At 35.6% G+C, this 27,555-nt stretch overlaps 5 protein-coding genes across 7 annotated transcripts; 4 read left to right on the forward strand and 1 right to left on the reverse strand.

Annotated features, from left to right (window-relative positions):
• The first annotated feature begins 1,614 nt into the window (after positions 1-1,614).
• On the forward strand, positions 1,615-3,908 carry LOC111794457 (actin). Its single transcript, XM_023676486.2, has 5 exons — positions 1,615-1,713; positions 2,343-2,415; positions 2,502-2,895; positions 2,989-3,602; positions 3,689-3,908. Exons 2-5 carry the CDS (start codon positions 2,356-2,358, stop codon positions 3,752-3,754), a joined length of 1,134 nt encoding a protein of 377 aa, XP_023532254.1. The 5' UTR covers positions 1,615-1,713; positions 2,343-2,355; the 3' UTR covers positions 3,755-3,908.
• Positions 3,909-5,029: 1,121 nt separating this feature from the next.
• LOC111794402 (U-box domain-containing protein 33) lies at positions 5,030-10,181 on the forward strand. 3 transcript variants are annotated; one of them, XM_087123956.1, is made up of 7 exons: positions 5,030-5,800; positions 5,982-6,100; positions 6,998-7,122; positions 7,229-7,805; positions 7,911-8,459; positions 8,549-9,271; positions 9,858-10,181. In XM_087123956.1, exons 1-7 carry the CDS (start codon positions 5,509-5,511, stop codon positions 10,038-10,040), a joined length of 2,568 nt encoding a protein of 855 aa, XP_086980082.1. In that variant the 5' UTR covers positions 5,030-5,508; the 3' UTR covers positions 10,041-10,181. The 3 variants fall into 3 exon arrangements, with proteins under 3 accessions (XP_086980082.1, XP_023532154.2, XP_086980083.1); XM_023676386.2 differs by having other exon boundaries at positions 5,031-5,800; positions 7,013-7,122; XM_087123957.1 differs by lacking the exon at positions 5,030-5,800 and having other exon boundaries at positions 6,989-7,122.
• An 846-nt stretch (positions 10,182-11,027) lies between these two features.
• LOC111794411 (putative protein phosphatase 2C 4) lies at positions 11,028-14,247 on the reverse strand. The gene is made up of 4 exons (XM_023676401.2): positions 12,393-14,247; positions 12,201-12,314; positions 11,530-11,794; positions 11,028-11,430 (listed from the first exon to the last, which is right to left on the reverse strand). Exons 1-4 carry the CDS (start codon positions 14,037-14,039, stop codon positions 11,315-11,317), a joined length of 2,142 nt encoding a protein of 713 aa, XP_023532169.2. The 5' UTR covers positions 14,040-14,247; the 3' UTR covers positions 11,028-11,314.
• Positions 14,248-20,277: 6,030 nt separating this feature from the next.
• On the forward strand, positions 20,278-23,105 carry LOC111794478 (triosephosphate isomerase, cytosolic). The gene is made up of 9 exons (XM_023676512.2): positions 20,278-20,430; positions 20,805-20,880; positions 20,996-21,119; positions 21,315-21,399; positions 21,511-21,643; positions 21,876-21,970; positions 22,049-22,127; positions 22,640-22,722; positions 22,805-23,105. The coding sequence occupies exons 1-9, from the start codon at positions 20,392-20,394 to the stop codon at positions 22,838-22,840; spliced, it is 750 nt and encodes a 249-aa protein (XP_023532280.1). The 5' UTR covers positions 20,278-20,391; the 3' UTR covers positions 22,841-23,105.
• Positions 23,106-24,648: 1,543 nt separating this feature from the next.
• Positions 24,649-27,435, forward strand: LOC111794477 (triosephosphate isomerase, cytosolic). The gene is made up of 9 exons (XM_023676511.2): positions 24,649-24,830; positions 25,214-25,289; positions 25,409-25,532; positions 25,912-25,996; positions 26,132-26,264; positions 26,429-26,523; positions 26,602-26,680; positions 26,938-27,020; positions 27,127-27,435. The coding sequence occupies exons 1-9, from the start codon at positions 24,792-24,794 to the stop codon at positions 27,169-27,171; spliced, it is 759 nt and encodes a 252-aa protein (XP_023532279.1). The 5' UTR covers positions 24,649-24,791; the 3' UTR covers positions 27,172-27,435.
• The last annotated feature ends 120 nt before the right edge of the window (positions 27,436-27,555 follow it).

Consider the following 27,555-nt stretch of genomic DNA (forward strand, 5'->3'; position numbering starts at 1 on the left):
ATGTTTTTTTAAGGGTTAGGAGGGTTTAAGACGACACAAAAATATGTCTATCCCAAATGTTCATGAATGACCTCTGTAACACTGATCGTAGATAGAAATGAACGCTTTACAATTAAGAAGGTCGGTTCGGTCTCTACCACATTAGGTAAGTCGACATAGGTCTTGCCTACAACTTCTCTTCTTTTATTCACTGTTCCTTAAACCTTCATGGGTATTGTGGTATTTGCCTCGGATCTTCCCTCTTTTAGAAGAAGTTGAGGCGAGCTTGCCTAACAGGCTCGAACGCTTCAACAATGGTAATCCTAAAAAGGATCATTGATTATATACCCTAAAATATAGTATTTCAAAAAATACAAACTTCAGAAGTTTTATTAATACATCTCAATTTTTAAAAATTAAAAATTAAAAATATCCTTACGATACATATAATTTTTTTATAAAAGTCATTATCTACACCTCATTGATTATCTCAGAAGATAGATATATTATTTTATTAATTTAATTTTAAAAAATGGTAAATAATATAATACACGAGGAGAGGGACCCACAGAAATCCAAATTGGGATTGCTTCAGTTGCACTAAAAGCAATAAGAACAGAATTTGCACAAATTTTGGCGCTGCCTTTTTTTTTTCTTTTTTATTTTAATTTATTTTCGGATAGTTTTTCTTTTTTTAAAATATTTATGGAGGCCCCCTTAGGCCTCTAATTTCCGGATTATTAATTAAACGGTCCTGTTAAAGTGGATTAGTTGGCTAATCAAATCGCCCTTTCCATTTTACCTAACTACCCTTAATATTTATTTATTTATTTTTATTATTTATTTACCCCTCACTTTCTTAAAATAGAAAAATCCAATATTTTCAAATAAAATAATAACCATATAATTTATGCGGTTAAGATTTATTAATTTTATCTAATTTTAGTTAGTGAATATTTAATGTTTTTAATTTTCAAAATATTTATTTAAAATTAAAATGAATAATTAACATAATAATATCATAAGGTCCAATTATTTATTTATTGAGATAGTGACGTGGCACCCAACATGTACCTTTTAGAATTTGGAAATAATTATGAATAATCATTTCAATATTGAAAAAACTTTTCAAATTATATATATAGAAAATAAATTATTATTATTTTTACAAATCAAAATTCACGGAAAAGATACTTTATAAAAAAAATATAATATAATATTTCTAGTCTCAATATTTTTGAAAATATATAGATTAAATTTAAATATTTAAAAATATAGAGATTAAAATGAAATGAGCTCTAATTTTTTAATTTTTTTTTTAAAATTATAATGGAATAACTTGGGAAAATATAAAAATTTATCTTGAATTTAAAGTATGGGCCGAATTGGGCTTTTTTTTTTTTTAATCAGGCGGGTCCGAAAGAATCGCAGAGAATAATGGGCCGGGCCTTGCTGTTGAATGGAGCAAGTCCACTCGTTATCGATGAAAGCACTACAAAACAGCCTGTAATATCGGGAATCCATATCTTCATGACACGTGTCATTTGTCAGCTTTGATCGCGTCAATGATCATCTAACGGCACAGATCTGTCTTCAGCTGAGTGTTTATTTAAATTCGCATTTCCATTTTGCATTGCTTCATATTTCTAAGTTTACAGTCTTCGAACGCAAAGGAGTGCAGCTCGGATCACAGCCACTTTCTTTTTCACCTTAGCGCTTTCGTTAATCTTTCCGGTACGATGCGATTTTTTTTTCTGTATTCTGTTGTTTTGTAGAGAAAAATGGCTGTAATGTGATTCTTTGTAACGCTAAGTGGTATTGTTTTGATGATGGTGATGTTGTTGTTGTTGCTGATTCTTAGATTGTTATTCGGATCACATTGTATGAAGGATCAGTAAATGAAACTCTGATTCCTATCTATTACAATGTCCGAATCCATGCAGTTGCTGATTTTGTTGCTCTTCCGATTTTGATTTTGGTCTTCTTTGTCTTTACGATTGTTTACATGAGCGGTTTCCTTCAATTGCATTTGGAGATGAAAGTAGGAGAGTGTTTCTGTTTTTGTTTTTTAATCATTGCATTTGTTTCGATTAGACCGAAAATTACTGTGAGTCAGTTTCATCATCGTTCTGTTTGCATTTGAGATTCAGGATCTGGCATTGGATCACAATCAGTTTCATCATCGTTTTTTTGTATACATTTTTTCGAAAAAAGGAAGATAAAAGGCTATCTATAGGAAAATTTGGCAGATCGTGATCTTTCTGGCTGATTAATGATGTGTTTGATTATTTTGTGCTTAAATTTTTTCTTGATTTTCCTCTCTCTTTCTAAGTCTAGTTTATTGTTCTGAATGTTTTTTTTAGTGTTTAATCGAAGATGGCAGAAGGAGAGGATATCCAGCCACTCGTCTGTGACAACGGAACTGGAATGGTTAAGGTATGTCTCTGCACACTTCATATATTCTGATGTATGTCCGTCTGTTAGGGAGATCTTTGATTTTCAATTGATATGGTCAATTTTAGGCTGGCTTTGCTGGAGATGATGCTCCAAGGGCCGTGTTCCCTAGTATAGTAGGTCGACCAAGGCATACCGGTGTGATGGTTGGTATGGGCCAAAAGGATGCGTACGTTGGGGATGAAGCTCAGTCCAAACGAGGTATATTGACTTTGAAATATCCCATAGAGCATGGTATCGTGAGCAATTGGGATGACATGGAAAAAATTTGGCATCATACCTTCTACAATGAACTCCGAGTGGCCCCTGAAGAGCACCCTGTCCTACTCACTGAAGCCCCTCTGAATCCAAAGGCAAATCGTGAAAAAATGACCCAAATCATGTTCGAGACCTTCAACGCTCCTGCCATGTATGTTGCCATTCAGGCTGTTCTTTCGCTCTATGCTAGTGGACGCACAACTGGTAAGCAGATTGATTAGACGAGCTTTGATTTCATCGAGCGAATTTACAGAATAATTTTAACTTTTCCCATTCTATGGTTCAAATTTTCTCCAGGTATTGTTATGGATTCTGGTGATGGTGTCAGTCATACTGTCCCAATTTACGAGGGATATGCTCTCCCCCATGCCATTCTTCGTCTCGATCTCGCTGGCCGTGACCTCACTGATGCCCTTATGAAAATCTTGACTGAACGTGGGTACTCCTTCACCACCTCAGCAGAGCGAGAAATTGTGAGAGATGTGAAGGAAAAACTAGCATACATTGCCCTCGATTACGAGCAAGAACTCGAAACTTCCAAAACTGGTTCATCTGTTGAGAAGAGTTATGAACTTCCAGATGGGCAGATTATCACAATCGGTGCAGAACGTTTCCGATGCCCTGAAGTTCTTTTCCAGCCTTCAATGATTGGAATGGAAGCTGCAGGCATCCACGAAACAACCTATAACTCCATCATGAAATGCGATGTTGACATCAGAAAGGATCTGTATGGAAACATTGTTCTTAGTGGAGGAACAACCATGTTCCCAGGCATTGCTGATCGAATGAGCAAAGAAATAACTGCATTAGCCCCAAGCAGCATGAAAATTAAAGTGGTAGCTCCTCCTGAAAGGAAGTACAGTGTCTGGATTGGTGGCTCCATTCTAGCCTCACTCAGCACGTTTCAGCAGGTATGTCTAGCGTTGATCTTCATTGATAAACACATTTACTTACTACATCATATCAAATCAGTTAATCATTTAAAAATGGACTGCAGATGTGGATTGCAAAGGCCGAGTATGATGAGTCTGGCCCGTCCATTGTGCACAGGAAATGCTTCTGATTTTCCCAGCCAAACCTGCTGCAAGCAACCAGGACGACTGCATTTTGTTTTGTTTTCCTAATTTTTTTCGGTATTTATTTATTTATTTAATCATAAAAAGCGATATGATATCGCTTATTAATATAGAATTTTCAGGCCGCTGTGCCGTTATGCAGCCTTTTTTTTTTTTTTTTTTTTTTGTCTCTCTTTAGATACTCTTGAATTACATGCGTAGCATTAAAAATAATTAGTTGAAAAGATTAGAAATTAATCAAATTAATGAAAAAAATAATAAAATATATTTGGTCTGACAGCGACATCTGCATGCAATCCATTGGGTGACAAATATATTTAAAATAATAGAATAACATTTAAATCCTAAAGAATTATCCTCGAATATTCTTCCCTTTTTCTTATATTATATTCCACACCCAATTCACGTATTCATAAAAAATTTTAAAAAGTTTTATATATTTTTAATTTTATATTTAATAAGTAAAAATTTACGAATTTAAGATGCAAAAATGAAAGTTTAATTTGTGTTTAATATCCGAAAATAATTATTAATTCATTTTATATTTTTGTGCTTTAATTTTTTTTTCATAATTTTGGAAGCATTTTTCATTTCCAAAACATAAATAAAATTTTGTTTTTAATATCAAAAAATAAGAGAGAAAAAAAAAGAAATTAAAGAGAATTTTCATCTCCACAAATTGCATTATGATCTAACAGTTGGCTAATTTGACTATGAATTTCCACGTTTATTTTCCTAATCAATCATTAGTGTTTCTAATCCAATCACAGCCAATCAGAACAGCCTGATTTTTTTTTTTAATTTTTTTCTTCTAGATATTTATTTTAAATAAGTTGTTACCTCTGGACCAATAGCAGAAAAGTGTATTTTATTTTATTTTATTTTGTAGTTTATGGCAATTGGAAAACATTAAAAAAAAAAAAAAAAATCTCTCTCCATTTCCATTAAGCTTCATCCATCTCCCTTTTTTAATTATTTATTATAAAAATTGCAAAATATTGCCTAATTATTAAACAAAATTTTATCCCATTTATATATAACTTCTACTAATAAAAAAAATAATAATTAATTATAAATATTTATTATTATTTAGTTAATATATATATATATATATATATATATATATTTATAGAAAATATGAATTAATTTTTGTTAAAAAAAATTTCAAGACAAAATTATATTTTTTAGACAAAAAGTTCTAAAAAAATCACCATTTTGCTTTTAACTTTCTTATGGGTTTGACGGGACGAACTGCAAGACTCCAATAACAATGGAGGAAGGTGAAGATCATTGATTCAGTGGCTAATTTTTTGCACTGCGTCTCAGATTCAAATCCCATCAAAATCACTGGTTAAAGAGATTCTTGCAGTGACTTTAAGAAGCCTCAATTCTGTCTTCTTCCATGGAGACGGCGACGAAAGGGCCAGAAGAAGAAGAAGAAGAAGAGTCTGCAATTGGCGAGGAGCGTTAATGGCGGACTGATTTTCAGACGAAAACGAAGAAGAATAGAAAAAGCCCTAAATTCTAATGGTTGGGTCGATGTCAAGTCTGCGCAAAAGTCAAGGGTTGTTTGGAATAAAGCAGCAGAAAAGGAATTATTCCCTTCAGAGAGCATAAAGAAAGGCGTAAGGCAAATCTCAGTCTTAGGTGTTTTGGAGAGCTAAACGCGCCACATGCCTTCCCTTTCCCCCACATCCCGTTGTTTGCCTCTGTTTTCGCCTCTGGCTTCTGATCGGAGTTGATGGAGCTCTTGAATCCGCCATATCCTCCTCATCTTCCTTCTTCTCTTAACGTCTTTCATGGCTTCTATTCGTCTTCGTCTTTGCTTCTTCCGATGGTGATCCCTCGTTTGCGTGGCGTCGTCGAAGATGCTTCTTGCGACGACGACGACGGCGCTGATTTTGTTTATGTGGCTATTGGCAAATCAGTTGAGAAGTCTGCGAGTTTGCTCCGATGGACACTCCGTCGCTTTCGTGATAAACAAATTCGTCTCCTCCATGTTCATCACCTCTCTTCTGTCATTCCCACGCTACGTGAGTTTCTTCTTGATTCTATGTTATTTCTTCAGAACTTGCTAATTCCGGATCCAAATCGTTGCCCAATTGCAGTTTCTTTGTGATTCAAATCGTAATTTTGTGCTTGAGATTTGAAATGATTTGTTCATTTACTCTAGGCTTGCCATTGTATAACCATGGTGCCTTAATTTCAATGCAGTAGGGAAGCTACCTGCAAGCCAGGCGAATACAGATGTGGTGGCTGCATACAGGAAGAAGGAGTGGGAACAAACTTCTCGGGTTCTTGAAAACTACTTGGGATTTTGCCATAGAGCCAAGGTCTGATTTAAACGTTTTTGCTTTATTTTATGTGGAATTGTGAAGCTGAAAGACTTCTAGTTCTTAAATATTAGTTCAAAATGGCTAAATCTTAAGCTATTTAGCTTCCATGTCTTCTGGTGCTCTCCATTGACTATGCTTTAAGATACATAATAACATCCTAGCTTCCACATGCTTTTGCATACCATAATCTCTATGTGCATATGAGTTTTGGAAGGTATCATCTTTGTGCTTTTTTATTTCTTCATACAATGATTGGCTCAAACCTCATTGTAGCCATTTATTCGAGAGATTTTAAAATCTTTTGAATTTCACAATACTCATGTTAGTTGAACACGACTTTCCACAATGGTATGATATTGTCCACTTTGAGCATAAGTTCTCATGGCTTTGCTTTGGGCTTCCCCAAAAGGCCTCATACCAATGGAGATAGTATTCCTTGATTATAAACTCATGATCCAATGGAGATAGTATTCCTTGATTATAAACTCATGATCATTCCCTAAATTAGCCGATGTGGGACGTTCATCTAACAATGTTATAGGGTCGAGTTGTACATAAGCTAGCTTGGCTACTTAGGGTATAAAAGAAAGAAATCATAAAAATGATCTATGTTCATCCATCATAGTTTAGGAGTTATACAAATCTCCTAATTGTATGCTTCAAAGGCTGATACCTTACCTCAGTTGTGAGTGAGAATCCCTATTTTGATGAGATCATCTTTCCTTTTGTCTTAATGGGTAGGAGTATTTCTTGTGTTCTTATGACTTTCAACGTCGTCGTTCATACCTCCAACTGAGACAGCAACTTGGAAAAACATAATTGAACAAACTAGTTGGCATCATGGAACTAAATTACTTCGTTCTCATTTATTCTTTACTGGGTTAGCTCATTTAGGAGTTACCTTTACAGGTCAAAGCTGGTATTGTTCTAATGGAAGCTGAGCAAGTTCACACAGGGATAGTAGATTTGGTTAACAAATTCAAAGTTAGGAAGCTTGTCATGGGGACCATGGCGGATAGGTAAGTTAAGCATTGATCATTTGTTTTCACCCGATTCCTCCTTTTTTCTTAGAATGCATACCATATTGCTCAAGATTATCTGCTCTTCTTTTGATGTTTAATGCAGTTGTGTGAAAGTGAAAGTGAAAGTAAAGAAGAGCTCTAGTAAAGCAGATTATGCTGCCAGAAATATCCCCTTTCCATGTGAGATATGGTTTGTCAACAAAGGGAAACATGTATGGACCAGAGAAGCTGTTGAAGGCTCAAGTTCTGCTTCATCATTGTTTCTTCCCGAGCTGGCGATCACAGAAAACTTTCCTGCTCAGTCATCTCTGAATGATGAGAGTCACTCATTCAACCTGGAAGATTCTCAATCTAGTTCTGCTAATGCTATAATTGAAGGCTTAAACTGCATTAACAAGGAACCCTTTGATGTAGAAGGCGTTGTGTCGAGTTCTTCGGATAGATACTTTCCCTGCACTCTGCAGATTTCTTCCAGTCCAGCTAGCTCAAGCTCTGATTCAGGACATTCATCAGTTGAAGGGAGAGAGTCAACAAGCTCTGATTCAAGGGTTGAGGAAAGGGTTTTATATGGTGAACTTAAAGATGCCGTTATAGAAGCAGAGGCATCAAGGAATGAAGCAATTGAGGTGCATTGGATGTGTAGAAAGATGGAACAAAATGCTGCAGAATCCATAAAAAAGGTAACCATAATTTTTATGCGTTGTGTATGAACTTACTTCTAGGATGCCCTGTCATAAGAATTTTGTTACTCTATCAATCTAAGATAATCTTTTGTTTACTTTTAGTTCAAGGTCTTCAAATGTGTCAATGAACATGAAATTGATCTTAGGAAAGAGACTGAGAGAATGTTGAGGACTACCATAGAGAAGAAAGAAGCTCTCTCAGAAGAAAGAACTGAAATACTTGAGGAGCTAGAGAGGACATTGAAAACTCTTGCTCTTCTTGACACTCAGACACGGGAAGTAACTCGAAAGCATGAAGAAGCCATTACAGAACTCGAAATTATACAAGCATCCATTGCAGCTCTCAGGAAGGAAAAGCAGACGATTCAAAGCCAAAAGATAGATGCTCTGAACTGGCTGTCCAAATGGAAACATGAGAAGGCTGCTTCTGCAAATTATAACAGATCGATCGGATTTGTGGAGAATCAAACTCAGCTGGCTGAATTTTCATTGTTGGAACTACAAACAGCCACATGTGGCTTCTCTGAAAGCTTCAAGATTGCTCAGGGAGGATACGGTTGTCTTTACAAGGGTGAAATGTTGGGTAAGACTGTTGCCATAAGGAAGCTGCATCCACATTATGTATTGGGTCCAGCTGAGTTTCAAAAAGAGGTCAATTTTCTAAACCAGATATTAAAAGATCTATTCTTCTTTGTGTTTAAGGCTGATGATTAAAGTTAGCCTTTCTCTTCTGCTTGCAGGTTGAAGTATTGGGTAAACTACAACATCCTCATTTGGTGACTTTGCTCGGTGTATGCACGGAAGCCTGCTCTCTGGTATACGAGTATTTTCCCCATGGGAACCTCCAAAATCACCTTTTCCCAAAAGGCAATACTCCTCCGTTGACATGGAAGACTCGAGCACAGATAATCGCTGAAATTGCAAGTGCCCTTTGCTTCTTGCACTCTTCAAAACCTGAAAACACTGTCCATGGGGATCTGAAGCCTGAAAACATTCTTTTGGATTCTGAATTCATCTCCAAGATCTGTGATTTTGGTATTTACAGGCTGATATCTGAAGACACACTGTACTGCCCAAGTTTTAGGAGGAGCACTGAACCAAAGGGTGCCTTTTCATATACAGATCCAGAGTGTCAGCGAGATGGAGTTCTGACGCCCAAGTCTGACGTTTATTCCTTTGGGCTGATCATTTTGCAGTTGCTCACTGGGAAACCAATAGTTGGATTAGTAGGTGAGTTGCGCAAGGCCATTTCATTTGGTCAGCTCGAGTCCGTTTTAGACTTGTCTGCTGGAGAGTGGCCTATTGATGTTGCTAAGCGGTTCGTAGACATTGGTCTACAATGTTGTGAACTGAAGGGGAGTGATCGACCTGAGCTGACACCTAGTCTCGTGAGAGAATTAAAGCAACTGCATGTCTCAGAAGAGAGACCTGTGCCATCTTATTTCTTGTGCCCCATTCTTCAGGTTAGTGGTTTCTTATCTTTTTTTCAAATGTATGTATTTGTTTACCAGTGGTTTACAACATGCTAGAAAGTTATTTCATGTTAGGTTTTGAAATTTACTTTGGTAGTGAAAGCTAAGGCTTAGTTCCCCTCATGTTTGAATCTCTTATGAACAAAAACCATGCTTTTATGGGCTGACATATTGTAACAGCTCAAGCCTACCGCTAGCAGATATTGTCTTCTTTGGGCTTCTCCTTTTGGGCTTCCCCTCAATGTTTTAAAACTCGTTTGCTAGGGAGAGGTTTCCACACCTTTGTAAAGAATGGTTTGTTCCCCTCTCCAACCAATGTGGAATCTCACAATCCACCCTCTTTAGGTCCTAGCATCCTCGCTGGCACACTGCTCCATAACCTATCTCTGATACCATTTGTAACAGCCCAAGCCTACTGCCAGGAAATATTGTCCTCTTTGGATTTTCTCTTCTGGGCTTCCCCCAAGGTTATAAAACGCGTATGCTAGGGAGAGGTTTCCACACCCTTACAAGGAATGTTTCATTCCCTTCTTTAACTAATGTGGGATCTCACACATATACATTGGATTTGTTTCAGGAGATCATGCAGGATCCCCAAGTGGCTGCAGATGGTTTCACATACGAAGGAGAAGCGATACGTGAATGGTTAAACAATGGCCGGGAAACTTCTCCAATGACCAATTTGAAACTCAGCCACCCGCAGCTTACTCCAAATCATGCTGTGCGTCTCGCCATTCAAGATTGGCTTTCCAGAGTTTGACAATCCCACCTATCTAACAGGTCTGAGATTGGTGTATAATATGTTGTTTATATCATCACAAAGCTATGTCTATGTTCCTATGCCATCCTTCGTCAGCGTAGATACTTGAAATTTTGCAGAAATAAAATATATCTTTGCTCTGGTTTTATCCCTAAATTCTGGAGTATTACTTCCCAACCATATAATTAAAAGTTAGAACAAGAATCATAAATAAGAGAGTCCAAAGGTTAAGGTGTCCTACAGCTGAGGTACAAAGGAATCAGTAGACAGCTGAGTGCAGTTCAAAGGGCACTCAAACTCCTTGATGTCAAAATTTAATGTCCCAAAATGAGAGAGAATGGAGGGTCTGCCCTTCACTCTTCATCTTCCCAACTGATATTTCCTTTGCATTTACTGATAGAATTCCAGAGCAGATAACGGTTGGGAGAATCATAACTAATCCATTTCCTATCTCAATCTCTACCTTACATTCTCATTTCCCCACGTGTCCTATTGTACCTCGTTTGGGACCCACTGTTCTGTCGGACGGTGGCTGCCTCTGTCCTGAGTTTTAATTGGTGGGTCTGTCTCTTCTTCACTCTGTTTTGGTCAACTTTGTCTGATTTATTACTCCAACTACATCAACACATCTACCTCTATATTAAATAAGTCAGTTGAGCTGATCAGCTCATATTTACTCTCTTCCTTTTCTGGGGTTCGAATTAAATTCCATACAAAATTTTCAAACTGCAACTACTCTGGTTGAAATGCAAAGGGAATTGATTGTTCTAAGCGTTGTTTAACAGGTCAATTCCTTGAAAACATTGAATGTATTGATGTTTCAATGTTTCTTGATGAAATATGTTTCTGATAAATCATTGATCGGGAACGGTCTTTCGACCGGAACCCCAACGAACTGTCGGCTCACGCCAACGAAGATGGCCAGAAACACATACTGAGAGATGACTGAGAGAAGACCCAGAAAGAGAACAGAGAGAGGAGAGACCATTGTTCAAAAAGGAATATAAGATCAATTATTCAGAAATTACAAATTTTTCCTTCTTTGGCAGTTTTTTCTTTTCTTTTTTATTAAGAAAGAACAAGCTTTTGCACTTTACATCTCCTTGCCACCAAGTAAACTGCAGAATTAAGTTCATGAGGCAATTCCAAGAACCTTAATCGCCGTTTCTTACAATGGTGATCAGGGAAAAAAGAGAAAAATGAACATAAAGAAAAAAGCCTGACCTTTTATGAGTTCTTCTCTATATATCATCTACCTGCTTCTTTCCACTATTTTATACACAGGATCTCCAGATCCTCCCTTCTAATGAAATTACAATGATCGATACATCGTCGTGGTACTTCCTCCGGTCGCCCTGTGGTATTTTGAGTAACTCGTGGAAATCCATACCTGTATATAACCATATAGCCAAGTTTTAGCATTCTGAATATCAGTGTTCATATGAAAGATGAAAAGAGAGAAGCATTTAGGGTGGGTGTCGTTTCGTACCAGCTCTCTTTGCAGCCCGAAACAGCAGTAGTTCAACCAGATGTTGTGCCGGGTCTCCTTCGGGTTGCAAGGCGATGAAAAGTTCGACTTCCGAAACAGCTTCCTCGTTTGTGAAGTACTGGTAGAGTCCATCAGATGATAGTATCAAAAACCTGTCTTTTGGTCCCAATCTGTGGTGGTAGAGAGATGGTAGACAATTGATGTATGGCGATCCCCCGACGTAGTTGATTCTGAACATTTCCAACAGTGCATTGTTCCATTTAGGCTGCTCATAAGAACAAAATGATCAATGTTAATGCACAACTTTGCATCAGTCCAGGGTGAAGAAGATAATTCAGTTCTCAGTCCCTATGGGAAAGCAGCCAGTTCATTTAACAAGCATAACTCATGGGATCGACAGGCTGAATCGAGTCGAGATATTAAGATGCTTATCACTTTTCATCAATGAATCAGTGGTTAAGAATGATGATGCCAGTTCCATGCCTTGATTAAATGATAACAACTCGAACGAGTATAATCAACCAGGACGAAAAATGTTTAGATACAAACATTTGCAGTCGAGATTAATGCAATTCAATTCACAACGAGCCAGACCAATTACACATTCAAAAGTGCTCGAAAGGAACAATCCATATAAGAGCAAGGCATAGTATTTTGAAAAGATCACCAACCTGTTTGAGGAACCCAGCACCGAACGCCCGAGTAACCTTCAACGAGCCTTTCACACGGTCGTTCATCAGGGCACCAGCATCATCAGGATGTTCATTTTTTATTCTCTGAACTTCCTGTAAACCAAATCACAAAAGAATTAAATCTTTCACATCATTTCAGAACAAAGCAGTTCTAAAGAACACTCAAATCACCTCATCAACACTGGTGCTATGATCCATGGAAAGCTGAAAAGCAGTAAGGTTAGCTGATGTGAATGCTGTATCTCCATCTAATGCTTCAATGTCATGAACTGGCTCTTCATTAATCCTCTCCAAATCCTGTTGAATCTTCCCGAGCCAATAATCGGGCTCCGCCTTCTGCGCTAAAACAGCTCGGCTATCGCCAACGTTCATCACATAAACATCATCTCCCTTCATAAGCATCACAAGCACACAAGAACCCATCAAAGCCAGTTCAGGATTTTCATCGAGCATCTTGTCTGCAATATCCAAATAGGCCTCCTCTGTTTTCTTCAATGCCTGGGACAAAGCTTTCAAAACATCCGAATGATTAATCGACCTCGAACCATTCGACGACGCAGATCGATTCAACTGCTCCTTTAACCTTCGATCGAGCTCTAATCGTTCTTGATCCCATTCGCACTTCCATTTCCGCTGATTATCCTCCCATTTCTCAGAAGCTCCTTTAAACTTTCCTCTTGAATTCTTACCTTTTTTCCTCCTCGAATTCGATCCAGAATTCGCATTGGCACTAGCACAAGGATGATTCTCTTGTTCAACACACTGAGAACAAGCGTTAACCTGCGAACAATCTCTTGTTTCTGGACAAGGATGATGCTCAGATCGAACAGGGGAAGTGGCCGGAGCGGCGACTCCGGGGGAATCGAGCTTTTCGTCCCATAACAAACCTTTAAGTTCCTTATGAACAAAGGAGTATAGATTCGATAAAAGGTAATCAGGAGCATCAGGACCGTTAAATCCATCGTAAATCCCGACGAAAACCCAACCATGTTCTTCAGAAACCACCACATGAACACGATCTTCCCCTGCTTTTCCTTGAGCCCACTGCAGATTTTGGCTCTCCATTGAATCATCATCTTCCAAACTTCCCTCACTACTGAAATTTAAACTACTCACAGTCAAATTCTCATTATGTTTCTCGGGCATGACGATCCAATCGGGTTCTTTAACCGCTTTAATCGGAGCCACAATCGAATTTTGCCCTCGATAAATCGACTTCGAAATTACGCTTCTCAAAATCCGAATTAACCGGCCTTTTCTCGATCCAGATCTGGAATTAAATCCTCCACCATGAGAGAAACTTCTCTGAAATTCGCAAGAAGTAGAATTATCAAGAGGACCCGAAAAAATCCCCCGATCCAACGGACCCGACATAAACCCTCGCTCAATTGGACCCGACAAAAACCCTCTTTCCAAAGGACCCGAACTAGGGATTCCACTGAAATTACCCGGAATCGGACCCGAATTGATCATGTTTTTAGGGATCGGCTGCAAAGGAATTGAAGCGAAAGAAGTCGAACTCTCAAAAGCCGCCGCTCGATCAATGCTATTGTACGAATACAGATCAACAAGAGCCGTAGAAAGAGGCGTCGATGTATTGGCACTTACAGAGGCGCCGGAAATCGATCGGAAAGTGGTGGTTTCATCGGAATGAACTTTTGAAGACGACAGCCTCAAAGGATCCGGCCGGACATAGCAGAACGAGTGTCCAAGCCCTTCATCGAGTGGATTCGATAACAGAGCAGAAATATCCGGCCGCCGCCTCCCGTCGCTGATTCCGGTGAAGCAAACGCCGAGCTTCCCAATCCCGTTACCCATCGGGATTTCTTTTATATCAAAGAAAAATTGAAAATTTAAGAAACAAAATCGAATTTTTCAGTGACCTAAACAGCTAATGATATGGATATTTCATAGTGTCCACAGAGAGAAAAAATGGAGAAGAAACGGAAGACGAGTGGAAGATGAAGAAGAAGACGAAGCGTAGAGAGAGAAAGAGAGACAAAGGCGTTGACTTTAGCGTAGCGATTGTTTGAAATAAGAAAAACGCCGTCTTGGTTTCAAATCTAAAAAAATTAAAAATTAAAAATTAAAAATTAAAAAAATTAAATTAAAATAAAATATTTAAATTTCATTATTTTCCGTAGGGTGGGGCGTTGACTATAGTTGGAAGTTTAACTCGGACTCAAATATAGACAGCTTTCTTTAATTTAGCGTTAATAAATATAAATATAAATATATATATATATATAGTTTTTAAATCGTTAACCTTCACGTTCAAGTGGACAAGTGTTACACTCACGCGCGGTTGAAGTGGGCCCGATTTTAAAATCGACGAGCCGATTTTAATCCGCGGGAAACGTTTAGCACGCGTATAAATCGGCGAGTTGGATGAGGTGGCAATATAACAAGAAAGTAAAAAGTCAAATGGGAAAAATGAAATGAATACATGTTTGCATGGAGAACCACGTCACCATCACCGTTGGATCAAAAACAATGGTTTGATGAAATTACTGGTTGACTGACACCTGTCAAGTTCCCACAGCATTCTTGTCTACGCCTCTTCTTCTCTGCCCCCTCCCGCAGCTAAATTTGACTTTTTTTTCCCCCTAATTTTAATTACTCCTACAAAAAATAAAAAATTTTAAAAATAATTTGGCTGTTTATTTTATTTATTTATTATTTTGGAGTGTGTTGGCTTTAATTATTTATTGAATTTGGTGTGGTGGAGTGGTTGCTGGTTAGTAATTGCGTTGCATTTACTACAATTTGAGAGTATTAGGTAGCCTTGACTTGCTTTTTTTTTTTTTTTTTTTCCTAATTTTATTTTGAATTTCTATATTTTCCCATGTTTTTTGTTATTTGTAATTTAGAGGCAAAGTTCATTTTGGTTTCTAAAATTTTTTTAAATAGAAGAAATGAACGTCCTATACTAATCAGATTTATAGTGAATAATGTGTCTATGTTTGAGACAGAGTTATCTCAATGTAACTAAAAAATATACATATAATTGAAAGCTAATACAAGAGTGGATCACTATTGAATCGAACGGTTTCTCATTTGGTCTTTAACTTTTAGCCCCTAACCATGGTTGAGGTCTACAGACCGACTCTTGTAAGGATTGACCTCAATAACCTTAATCGACACTAAGATAATTGACCTCTGGGGTCGGTCGGGTCGGTCGCTTGGTCCTTTTGTTTATGTTTGACTATCCTTCCTTAGGCTTATGATCGATACTAGTTTAAAAAAAAAAAATCAATATATTTGAGATAAAATTATACGAAATTCATTTGAATTTTAGAAATTAAATTTGTGTAATTTTTAAAGGGCATAAATAGTCCACTTTTTTTTTTTTAATTACTATTATTCCGTTCATATTTATATTTCAATTTCGCGTTTTTCTTCGTTGAATTTTTGTGTTAACAGAAAATTAATTTTCAAGTCAGAGCAGATTAAAAAAAGTCTAAATAAAATTATTATTTTCATTTAATATTCAAAACTTCATTATTATTTTAAAAAATTCCTGTTTTACCATTTCCATTTTCCGCCCATTGGGTCAGTCAATCTATTATTAGAAATAAAAATTAATTTAATTTATTAAAGAAATAGAGATAAATAATTGTCAATTCAAGTTGCATAAAATTGGCATTGTGGAGGTCAATTAGGAGTTAAATCAATTAATATAAAATGACCCATAAGGGCATATATTCTCTCCACTTCCATTTCATTTCCCACGTGGCCCAATTGTAACCATCCACGTGGAAAATGAAAGCATTATGTGGACTATTGTGAGACAAAGCCAAATGGTTTTTAGGTACATGCTGACATCCAACACCACCAAGACTGGAGACAAAAAAAAATTAAAAAATTTAAAAATTAGAAAAAAAATTTAATCCATTTCTTACGAAATTAAAAAAAAAAAAAAAAAAAAAAGTTAAAATTATAATTAAAAGCTTGAATTAGTCAAATTCGAAATAAATAAATAAAATTAAAAAAAGTCATAAATATTTCAAGTGGGGAAAGCTTACGAAACCACCATCTCCACAAACTCCCCCCATTTGTTTCATATCCCTTGTCTTTTTCACACACTTTTATTTTAATAATTAATTTTCTAATTAAATCTGGCTCCAAATCCACCCCTCTAGAGCCAGCGTTATTATTAGCACACCGCCTCGTGTCAACCCCCTTCGAGGAAGGGCCGTCGAGAATGGGTCGAGATGTCTGACGCTAAGACATATGAACCATGTCGATGGGGATTGAAATAACAAGATGAGATGCAACGTTGACAACCTTGGCCCGAGCAGAGGCAAGGTCGAGCCGAATGACTTAGCCTAGTGTAGAGGCAAGTCGGATATGTCGTAGACGATTGAACATACATGCACTTGCGCGTGGATGGTTGAACAAGCTTGAATTTCCACACAGACCATGTTCGATTGGCGAAGACAAACCTCGCCTAAGGTCCAACAAAGCCACGAAGTCGGGGCGAAAAATATATATGAGGCTTAATTTCACTTAAGACTGGTCGTGAGCTGCACGGTAAAAAATGTAGAAACCGTGACAGTCCCAACTCTAACAACCCAGACCACCGCAAGTAGATATTGTCCTTTTTGGGCAATCTTTCCGGCTTCCCTTCAAGGCTTTAAAACTCATCTACTAAGGGAAGGTTTCTACACCCTTATAAAGAGTGTTTTGTTCTCCTCCACAATCAATGTGGGACATTACACAAATATAAAATAATTATTATATATTTAATTCAATATAACATTTTATTAACATATATAAATCCCCTCACTTATTTTCAATTTTAAATAATATTATTATAGAAAAATACTATTGAGTAATTAAATTGTAATTTAAAAAAAATAGTTTAATCGAATATAATTTAAAATATATAATTTTCTTTTATTTTAGATTAATGGGATTAATATTAGGAATTAAGGATAAAAACAAAATAAATTTGAAAAATTAGAATTAAAATGGATGTTAGAGCCCATAAAATAAAAATAAAAAAATAAAATATTGGGATTTTCGAACAATCATGGAATAATTTAATTATTAAAAAAATATATAATAAATATGAATAATATAATTATTAAGACGTTGAAAGTTTGAATATGGTTGGCAAGTGGGGCACTATATAAGCAAGTGATTAACAAAAAATTAGTAGTCAAACCAAATGAGTTTGTCGTCCTAATCTTACCCATAATTATTATTTAATTAACCAATTTGATATTTTTTTTATATAAAAAGATTTGAAAATAATGGGTGAAATTAAACTTCTATAATATCACGTATATATATATATATTTTAAAAAAAATTAAAATATATAAAACTTATTGGAATAATTAATGATTCCCAACTACATAAAGATTATGATTAATGCATATAATTTTGGTTAATTAAATGCATGATTCATCTAGAAGGAAAGATCCGCAGCCTCGTCCATTGACTAATCTTTGTTTAAATATTAATCTCCATAAATAATATGATATTAGTTTAGATCTTCAATATTTGACTTGTGTTTATGTAATTTTAATTGGATTTCTTTGTAGATTTGTTCCAATTTCAGGGAGATAAATGTAATTTTAAGTAAATTTCACTCTATTTCTATATTTTATTTTTATTTAAATAACTTTGAATTCAGGATTATCTACCCGTTTCGAGCTTTCCCTCTAGGCTTTATAACTCCCTAACCAATGTGGGACATCACAATCCACCTCCCTTTGGGGTCCAGCGTCGTTGTTGGCACTTGTTACTTTCTTCAATCAGTGTGGGACCCCACCAAATCCACCCACTTTGGGGCCTAGCGTCTTTACTGGTACACCGCGTCGACTAGGAGAAGGTTTCTATACCTTTATAAAAGGTGTTTTGTTCTTCTCCCCTACTATTATGGAGCATCGTAGCACGAGTTATGAAGGGTTAAAGAGTTTTTTTAGGTCCTAATCAAAATTCGTGAACTTAAATGATATTCATGGGATGAATTCGCCATTTCAGTACAAAAGGTAATAGTTGTTCGGGATATTAGTTTAGAATTAGAAATTTTAGGATTTTGAAGCTCGTGGAGTTGATTATTAAAATAATAATAAAAATAAGACGTGAGATTTTTGAAACGTGTATTTGAAAAATTAAGTTACATCGTGTTCGATTAATCAATTTTTTAGGATTTTTTTAGTTTTTAATTTTATTATTTAATATTTTATTTTTTTTTATTGTGTATCAGTTTTTTTTTTTTTTTTTTGTCTCAATTATATCCAAATTAAAATTATATGTTTAGTTTATTGAGAAATAAAGTAATATTATCCGACTATTAATTTTTTTAAGTATTTTTTAGAATTTAATTTGAAAATATAATACTTGAAAGAAGATGATTAAATCTCCTAAAAATTATTAAAATTAAAAAAAGAAAAAAAAAAAATATATATATATATATATATATATATATATATATTTGAACCATAAACTTTTAAAATAATGGTTGGTATTTTATTTAATAAACAATGGAAGGGTTAAAATATTTCCGATAACCCAACCCAATCCAAATATAGAGGGTTGAGTTGGCTTGGATTTCGAACTCGATTTACGTTCTTCATTCACCAACTCAACCAACTCGTGGTTGTTAGATGAACACAATTCTCCACGATAGTATGATATTGTCCACTTTGAGCATAAACTCTCATGACTTTGCTTTGGACTTTCCAGAAAGCTTCATACATCTCCGTTAGTACGAGGCCTTCTGGAGGAGCCCAAAGCAAAACCTTGATCATTCTCTACATTAGCAGATGTGGGACTTTCATCCAACAGTAGTTATTCACCTAACCCGAGTATACCCCAAACTAGAAAATAATATTTAAACCCAAATCTATAATTTAAAAAAGATATATTATACATACACGTGTGTAAACAAAGATATTTATGGGAGAATCGAGAAGAAACACGAGCAAACACGACAATCGAGAAATTCTAACAATTTGACTTAGTGAAAGAAATGGGAAATGAGGTCACTTTCTAAGCATTGTTTTGTTTGGATTTCCCTATTTTGACCAACACTCCTTTAGCTCCACCAACAATTTCACTTCTCTTCTTCCTTTATGGCCACACTTTGAACTTGTTTTGGTCAATTTTCATGCCCACAAATTCTACCCACACTTCGGGACAAATCGAAATCGTTCAAAGTTCGGCTCGATTCAATTAATATACATATAAAGGTATCTCGAACCCATAATTTAGTAATTTAGAAGTATTGAATAACTTAATCTCGATAAATTTTATTTTTACTAAATTAATAAATATTGCTTATAAACTGAAACGGTTATATTAAAAAGAACGGTTGAAAGTAGCATTAACATCCTTACCCTTTGTAAAAAAATTTTAAAAAGTTATTAGTAAAAAAAACTATTTTTTAAATTTAAAGATATTAATGTTACTTTTTTAATGTTTTAATAAGTCACAAGTATGGCTGTAAAAATATTAATAAAATTTTAAAAAATTTAATTTTATTTTGAAATAAAGTATTGACGATTTTTTCTCTCAAATTAATTTTAAAAATATTTTAAAACTTATTTAAAAAATATATATATGAATTATGAGATTTAATTTTTTTCTTTTATATTTCTTTAAGCATAAAAAAGAAAAAGAAAAAAGAAAATATTTATTCTAGAATTTAAAAGAATTTCCTTCCCCCTTTCTCTCTCTTGAAATTTCGCCCTAATTTCAATCGATTGTGGCCCTAGAAATCCCCAAATATTAAACCCTAATTTGATTAATGTCGGACGAAGGGACAGGCGGTTTCCAGAGAGATGTATGGAAACTTCTGCGCAATGCCCTAACGCTTACCAAATCGGGGACGACGGTGGACATCCAGAATATAAAGCACCTTTTTAAAATTAAATTAAAAAAAAAAAATGAAAACATGGGCTGGGCTTCTGGGTAATTTCCAAATTTGGGCCGGGCTTGAGTGCCTGTATTGGGCCGTTTGTTTTTCCTAATTCAGCCCAATTTTCCAAATGGGTTGGGCGGCGATGCAAGCGTGTGTGTGTGTGTGTGTGTGTGTGTGTGTGTATTATATATTATATATTTCGTGCTACTAGGTCCTCACACTTCGAAATTATCTGCAAGTTTGAGATCTTACCTTTGTTGTTGTCGTATTCTTTGCTCTCAGAAATCCGAGGAAAAATGGGCAGAAAATTCTTCGTCGGCGGCAACTGGAAATGTGTATGCTTTTCGTTTCCCTACTGTCTTAGATCTTACTCTTTTGTTTATACTTTTTTCAATTTTTTGGTTGTTCGATTCATTTTGTCATCAGAACATTTATCAGATAATCAAATCTTTTGTACGCATGGATTTTCCCATTTGTTGGATTTGAGCAATACTCGTTGGTTTTGAACTGAGATCCACATTTCTCGCTTGGTTATTCGATGTACTAATTGTGTTAATCCGTGACTTTTCTGATCCGAGTGTGCTGATTTTAATTTTGAATTCTCTGATTAGTTGAAATGTTGAGGAGGTCTAGATTTGGTAATGGAGGTTAGGGTTACTGGCTTTTGGTTAGATGAATGGATATTGTTGTTGATTGAATAATTTTACAGAACGGAACAACCGAGGAGGTGAAGAAAATTGTCAGCATGTTGAATGATGCTCAAGTTCCTTCTGGAGATGTTGTCGGTATGTTTAAAAATTGAGATCACTGGATGGACTTTGTGATCCTTATAGTAACAGCGATTCATGCTTGAAGAATAGAGGAAACTAAGGTCTATGCTTGTTATTATCTCCTCTGCAGATGTTGTTGTGAGTCCACCTTTTGTGTTTCTTCCCCTGGTTCAGAGTTCGTTGCGTTCCGATTTTCATGTTGCTGCTCAGAACTGTTGGGTTCGTAAGGGCGGTGCTTTTACTGGAGAAGTTAGGTAGGATTTAATAGATGATGAAATCTTATTGCGTTGAAATCTCTTGGCTAGTTTTAGTTATATCTATTCATTTATTGTAATTTTGCTTCTATACCTGCTTGAAATACTGGATTTGAATGCTTGATATTTTTCTTTCTATACTATCAAAAGAAATATGACATTTGATTCATTTGAAATTGGTGTGTTTTTCTACAGTGCTGAGATGCTTGTCAATTTGGGAATTCCATGGGTGATTATTGGCCATTCTGAAAGAAGAAGTCTTCTGAATGAGTCCAGTGAGGTAACCCGACTATTACATAAATGAAAATTTGACAGGTTATGCATCCTTTATTTGTTTATTGCATCAATGATTTTGGTTTCAAGCTCTCTTTTCTCATACTTTTGAATGCAGTTTATTGGAGATAAAGTTGCATATGCCCTTGCTCAAGGCCTTAAAGTAATTGCTTGTGTTGGAGAGACTCTTGAGCAACGAGAGTCAGGATCAACATTGGAAGTTGTTTCTGCACAAACTAAAGCAATTGCAGGTACTTTCATCATGAAAGTAAACTTCAGTTTTACCCCTTTTGGACATTGTTCATCTTACGTTCTTCTGCATGTTTAGAATCTCTTGATGTTCTTTTCCCGGTTATCCCATATAATTAATAATATACTTTTACTTGGCCTTGAACGAACTTCATTTTTCTTATGCTTAGTATATATCATATTATCCGTCCATCGTTCTTGTGCAAAATCGATGACCCTTCTGTTACATCGTAGATAAAATCCCCAGCTGGGACAATGTTGTTTTGGCTTATGAGCCGGTTTGGGCAATTGGAACAGGGAAAGTTGCAACCCCTGCTCAAGCTCAGGAAGTAAGTTTTGTTCATAGAGATTTGTAAATTTCACTTTAATTCAGGTCAATTAACCATAACATTATGGTTTCTTTTAAGGTCCATGCTGAATTGAGGAAATGGCTTCACAATAATGTTAGTGCTGAAGTTGCTGGATCAGTTAGAATTATATATGGAGGTAACCTTTTTGCCTCTATGAAAAAAATATTATGTAGGCCTCATAACATGCTTTCCTATCTACTTCGCTGACCTGTGGAGCACTATTAGTACAAATAATACACAATGATCGTTTCCAATAGATTTTTTTTCCAAGTTAAGAACAAATTTTTTATTTCATCTATCATTTCTCCAATATTGAAGTGATTATCCGGTGAATAAGTGGAAACTATCCACTAGTAGTTTGATTATAATTATTCTCGAGACTTGAGAGAAAAAAATTATCCACCTCAAAATATGAGATAAGTTTATCATTCCTCAACTCTGTCAGTAGATTTAAGTATTCGTTTCCAATTTGAGCTTGAAATATTCAGAATCCTTTCCAGACGCCATTGGAGGGGAATTTCTTTTTAAGAACCAAATAAAACCTCATTCATTGGAGGGGAATTGTTTCATACGATGTAACAATAGATGGCCTTTTTCTGTTATGTGATTCGTGCTTGTCGACTTAGTCAGATTTGTTTGCGTATTCAGGTTCTGTAAATGGTGCAAACTGCAAAGAGTTGGCTGGACAGCCTGATTTGGACGGATTTTTGGTTGGTGGAGCTTCACTAAAGGTTGATATAACTTTTTCCTTCTTTGTTTGGTTTATGGTTACATCTTTGGTTGCTGACTTATCTTATGTTCCCTTATAACTAGCCCGAGTTCGTGGACATTATCAAGTCTGCAGTTTGAAGAAAACCACGCTAACGTCTTAGTCAATGGCGAGACATAAATAATGGTTCTTCTGTTTTGGTAAACTAATTTGAGGTACTCAGTTATGTAAGAGAAGCCTTGTTTTGATGCTTTTGAATTAATGAGTTTTGGCGTGGATACTGGGAAAACTCATTCATAATATTCCAGTGCTTGTAATAATTTTTTATTTAGATCCCACTGTGGCGGACACAGATGAGAAATAAAGTTTAAAAGTGTTTCGGAAAATAAAGAAGATTGTGATCAATGCAATGCTTGTTTTCATTTTCAGAAAATTATTTAAAAGTATTTGAGGGGTTGTTGGTGGATACCTGGTTCAACTGCTAGATCAATTCCTTTAGGTCGGCACTTGTTTGAATCTAGATTCGGACAATGTTTCCGTATACTCGAATCTCGAGTTACATTTGTGAAAGATGTTCTAGAAAACATGTTGGAGGATATACATTTGTGTTATATGGTTATAAGCAAAGAAAAAAACACTACGACTTAAATAATTTTTGCCATAGTGGGTTTAGACATAATTTTTGTGATTGGTCATATACTCTGCATCTCAAAGATTAAAGATTTAGAATAGGTATATGGCCATGGACAACACGTCTGTCTTGAACAAGTATGACTGAGACATTTGATATGTAGCCATAGGTAGATTTAGAATGAGTATATGGCCATGGACAACACGTCTTGAACAAGTGTGACCGAGACATTTGATATGTAGCAATAGGTAACACGCCTTGGACAAACATGACCGTAACACCATGCATAGCCTCAACCCACAGTTTCTTTCTCGAATCTTAAGAAACCTAAAGGGTTCTCCATAAATACTCTTCAAATTTGAGAAGGTAAATTGTTTTTCCTTCTCTAAACTCTTGCTTCACCCAACCAAGCTCCATTTGTTTTAAATATCGAGTATAAGCGATAAACACTAGTGATCCTTCTTCACACTCTAAACTCTTGCTACACCAAACCTAACTCGCCAGCTAACGGTGTTAACTATCAGAACGTATATGACAAACACCACCTTCTTCAAGTCACGTTCTTCCCTCAACAACTTTTATTATGAACGTTACCATGTTTAGATTTTGACAAGAACGCCTATTTTGTCTCATATTTCGACATAATCATGACACTATTAAAAAATAATGTCGACATGGTATAAAAAAAATGTATTCATGTTTGCTCGAGTATTGATTACACCAAGAAATGGAACGGTAATACAACTTCCTTAATTACATATCCAATCCAAATTAATTAGCTCTAATTCACAATTGATATTTACTAATATTCTGGAAAACTAAATTATGAACAAAAATCAAGGCATAGAATATTATTATTAATTACCCGGTGAGGAATTCTATAAAAATAAATTATATTTGGTAAGCAAGAAAATAATATTGTATTTTTCTAATATTTGTTGACTAACAAATTTTTAAAAATTAGATTCCAATTTAAACAATAAGTCAAAATATTATATAATATATATTTATAGATTATTATAGAATTAAATATTAATGTTTTATTTTCGACAGCTAATTTTACTCGCTTAAAAATTGACTTTTTTTTTTTTTAATATTTCCTTTTATTAAATGATAATAAAGCTGATTTCATCGGTCACGCTGAAATTTTAAATTTTAAATTAAAAAAAAAAAAAAAAATTGTGGCCACTGGCATCCGTCCGATCTACGGGGAAATGGAATAAATAAATAAATAAATAAATAAATAAATAAAAGGCATTAAATAAAATCGTTATTGTAAAGGTCGTGGTTTTTTGTGATCCTTGAAGCGCCCGTGGTTTTTTATTTTTATTTTTTTTCTTTTGTTTTTTTGTTTTTTTTGCGAGCCGCTCCTTTCTTCAAATATCTGTGATTCTGGGCTTCTGCGCTTCTGCTTTTCGCTGTGATCGGATTTCTGATTCTGGAATTCTCAGGAAAAGAAAATGGCAAGGAAATTCTTCGTCGGAGGCAACTGGAAATGCGTATGTTTCTTATTTGATTTCTTCTTGGTTTGTTTTTAACTCTATTTTGTCTCTGTATTGTCGATGTTCGGCTGCTTGTTTGATTTGATTGTTACCGTATGTTCTAATAGATCTTAAATCTGGTGTTTGTTTGTTATTTCAAGCTATTTGGTTTAAATGTTTTTGGATTTTGATTTTGATCTGATGAACTTATGGAAAACACTCATTTCTCTACTGGTTTCTTGATGTACTGACGACTTTTCGGATCCTGTGACTTTTCCGATCTGAGGGTGGTAGATATAATTGATGTGTTTATGCATTGAACTTTGGAGTTGGAGATTTGGAGTACTGGATTGTGTTTGATTGAACTAATAATCTTGTTGATTTAATGAAAAATTTCACAGAATGGAACGACCGAGGAGGTGAAGAAAATTGTCGGCACGTTGAATGAAGCCGAAATTCCTTCTGAAGATGTTGTGGGTACGGATGTAAAACTTGTTTAGTTTTTAGATTTATGACTGTCGATGTGTCTTGCAATATGGTTTACGAAGATCTTTCCAGTGATTGATTAGGTCTGTAAATGTTGTTATCCTGTGCAGAAGTTGTTGTGAGTCCACCTTTTGTGTTTCTTTCGCTGGTGAAGAATCTGTTGAGGTCTGAGATTCAAGTTGCAGCACAGAACTGTTGGGTTCGCAAGGGTGGTGCTTTTACTGGAGAAGTTAGGTATGATTTTACCTTGTGCGTTCTTCATATTGCACAGGAATATGTCTTGCTGGGCTTGTTGCTAATATCTCCATTCATTTTTCGTAACTTCTTTGTCCAATTTTTGAAATTAGTACCAAAAGTGACCGATGCAATGCTTTCCAAAATTGGAAATGTTTGAATCTTTTTAAGAACGATTACTGAATCTTGTTTGAAGAATGATGAAGTTTGAAGCTGTGCACTTTTCTGTTTATACTACAGATTGGTTAATTTTTCATGACTTCAGTTCATGCATGTTTTTCTGGGCTTTTTAATTTTTTTTATAGGAATGAATAGTTCTTTAAACTCTTACACGATAACAGTGCGCCATGCAACTAAGTTGATATCTTTTCCCTTGCAGTGCTGAGATGCTTGTGAATTTGGCAATTCCCTGGGTTATTATTGGGCATTCTGAAAGAAGGCTTATTTTGAACGAGTCCAATGAGGTAATCCCTGCTAGAATGGAGACTAGTGGCCACACACCCCTATCTTTATTTTGTTAACATTCTGTGGAAATAGATTATTTCAAATCAGAAAATATGTTGATTCTAAGACCATTCCCCCTTCATTTTTGAATACAGTTTGTAGGAGACAAAGTTGCATATGCACTTTCTCAAGGCATTAAGGTTATTGCCTGTGTCGGAGAGACTCTTGAGCAGCGAGAATCGGGAGCAACATTGGAAGTTGTTGCAGCACAAACTAAGGCAATTGCAGGTACTTCTACTTTCTTAGCTCTGAAATTGAAAGCAAATGTTTGATCGGGTTGGTGAGACTTCCCAGAACTTTGAGTTTTTGATCTTATGCTCATGCTCAGAAGCTTTCAATATTTTTTCGATTGACCCTGTACAAAATGGATGACACTGGTTGTTACGGTGCAGAGAAAATCTCTAACTGGGACAATGTTGTCTTGGCTTATGAGCCAGTTTGGGCTATTGGAACAGGGAAAGTTGCAACCCCTGCTCAGGCTCAGGAAGTAAGCTTTCTTCTTAAACATTTATAAGTTCCAGTTAGATTCAGGTCAATTAACAATAAGATTGTGATTTTTCCAAAGGTCCATCATGAATTGAGGAAATGGTTTAGCGACAATGTTAGTCCCGATGTTGCTGGATCAATTAGAATCATATATGGAGGTATCCCCTTTTCACCTGTCAGATTGTCCTGTTGACATGTATGCTGTATTACATTCATTCCAATACTTGGTTGATGCTGTTTATTTCTGATTGAGCTCGAACTCTCAGATGGGGTAGTACTTTTTATGAAACAACCAAATAAAAACCTTAATTCGATTAACATATATTCACCCTGTGTGCTTGTATGATGCACATATGCCTTGTTAGGTCATGTAACTGTGGAACTAACTTGTTTGCATCATTAACTTGTCTTTTAGGTTCTGTCAATGGTGCAAACTGCAAAGAATTAGCAGCACAACCTGATTTGGATGGATTTTTGGTTGGAGGAGCTTCACTAAAGGTTGATATCCTCTCAAGTTCATTATCCATTATCTATTTCTTTTCTTGTTTGGTGTTGTGTTCTTCAACTTCGGTTGCTGACTCGTCTTTATGTTTTATTGAACTAGCCCGAGTTTGTTGACATTATCAAGTCAGCTACAGTCAAGAAATGAAGGACTTGAGGAGTCATTGGATGAGACAGGTCTGTCTCCTTTAATGTCGTTGCGGAAATCCTTGTTTTCTTGAGCAATAAAGTTGAGACTCAATGCAGTTGTATGATCATAGTTTTGTTTTCTCCCCTTTTTGATGCATTTTGACATAAATTTGGCACTGTGAGGTCAAAATACTATGTTTATGATTGGATCCATTGAGGTGTCATCTCGATTCTGATTCAGACAGAACACAGAATATATTGATATGTGCGTTCAGATTTCTAATTGCTGATTCCTATTTCAAATTCGCAAATCTACCTTCATACTTGTTTTATAATGATTTTGATGTGGAACACCTTCTTAGAGGCTTCAAAGGCCATTTTGGACTATGATTAGGAGGGTAGA

This window comes from Cucurbita pepo, chromosome 5 (genome assembly GCF_057944985.1).
Source record: "Cucurbita pepo subsp. pepo isolate OVF chromosome 5, ASM5794498v1, whole genome shotgun sequence".
NCBI classification, from domain to species: Eukaryota; Viridiplantae; Streptophyta; class Magnoliopsida; order Cucurbitales; family Cucurbitaceae; genus Cucurbita; species Cucurbita pepo.

Excerpts from the sequence above, each read along its gene's own strand:
- LOC111794457 (XM_023676486.2), top strand. The coding sequence starts at position 2,356 with ATGGCAGAAGGAGAGGATATCCAGCCACTCGTCTGTGACAACGGAACT. Across the intron at positions 2,416-2,501 it reads ACGGAACTGGAATGGTTAAG|GCTGGCTTTGCTGGAGATGA; the intron begins GTATGTCTCTGC and ends GGTCAATTTTAG. Across the intron at positions 2,896-2,988 it reads TGCTAGTGGACGCACAACTG|GTATTGTTATGGATTCTGGT; the intron begins GTAAGCAGATTG and ends AATTTTCTCCAG.
- LOC111794402 (XM_087123956.1), top strand. The coding sequence starts at position 5,509 with ATGGAGCTCTTGAATCCGCCATATCCTCCTCATCTTCCTTCTTCTCTT. Across the intron at positions 6,101-6,997 it reads GATTTTGCCATAGAGCCAAG|GAGTTACCTTTACAGGTCAA; the intron begins GTCTGATTTAAA and ends TAGCTCATTTAG. Across the intron at positions 8,460-8,548 it reads CAGCTGAGTTTCAAAAAGAG|GTTGAAGTATTGGGTAAACT; the intron begins GTCAATTTTCTA and ends TTCTGCTTGCAG.
- LOC111794411 (XM_023676401.2), bottom strand. The coding sequence starts at position 14,039 with ATGGGTAACGGGATTGGGAAGCTCGGCGTTTGCTTCACCGGAATCAGC. Across the intron at positions 12,315-12,392 it reads ATAGCACCAGTGTTGATGAG|GAAGTTCAGAGAATAAAAAA; the intron begins GTGATTTGAGTG and ends TTTGGTTTACAG. Across the intron at positions 11,795-12,200 it reads GTGCTGGGTTCCTCAAACAG|CCTAAATGGAACAATGCACT; the intron begins GTTGGTGATCTT and ends TCTTATGAGCAG.
- LOC111794478 (XM_023676512.2), top strand. The coding sequence starts at position 20,392 with ATGGGCAGAAAATTCTTCGTCGGCGGCAACTGGAAATGT. Across the intron at positions 21,120-21,314 it reads GCTTTTACTGGAGAAGTTAG|TGCTGAGATGCTTGTCAATT; the intron begins GTAGGATTTAAT and ends GTTTTTCTACAG. Across the intron at positions 21,400-21,510 it reads TTCTGAATGAGTCCAGTGAG|TTTATTGGAGATAAAGTTGC; the intron begins GTAACCCGACTA and ends TTTTGAATGCAG.
- LOC111794477 (XM_023676511.2), top strand. The coding sequence starts at position 24,792 with ATGGCAAGGAAATTCTTCGTCGGAGGCAACTGGAAATGC. Across the intron at positions 25,533-25,911 it reads GCTTTTACTGGAGAAGTTAG|TGCTGAGATGCTTGTGAATT; the intron begins GTATGATTTTAC and ends TTTCCCTTGCAG. Across the intron at positions 26,265-26,428 it reads ACAAACTAAGGCAATTGCAG|AGAAAATCTCTAACTGGGAC; the intron begins GTACTTCTACTT and ends GTTACGGTGCAG.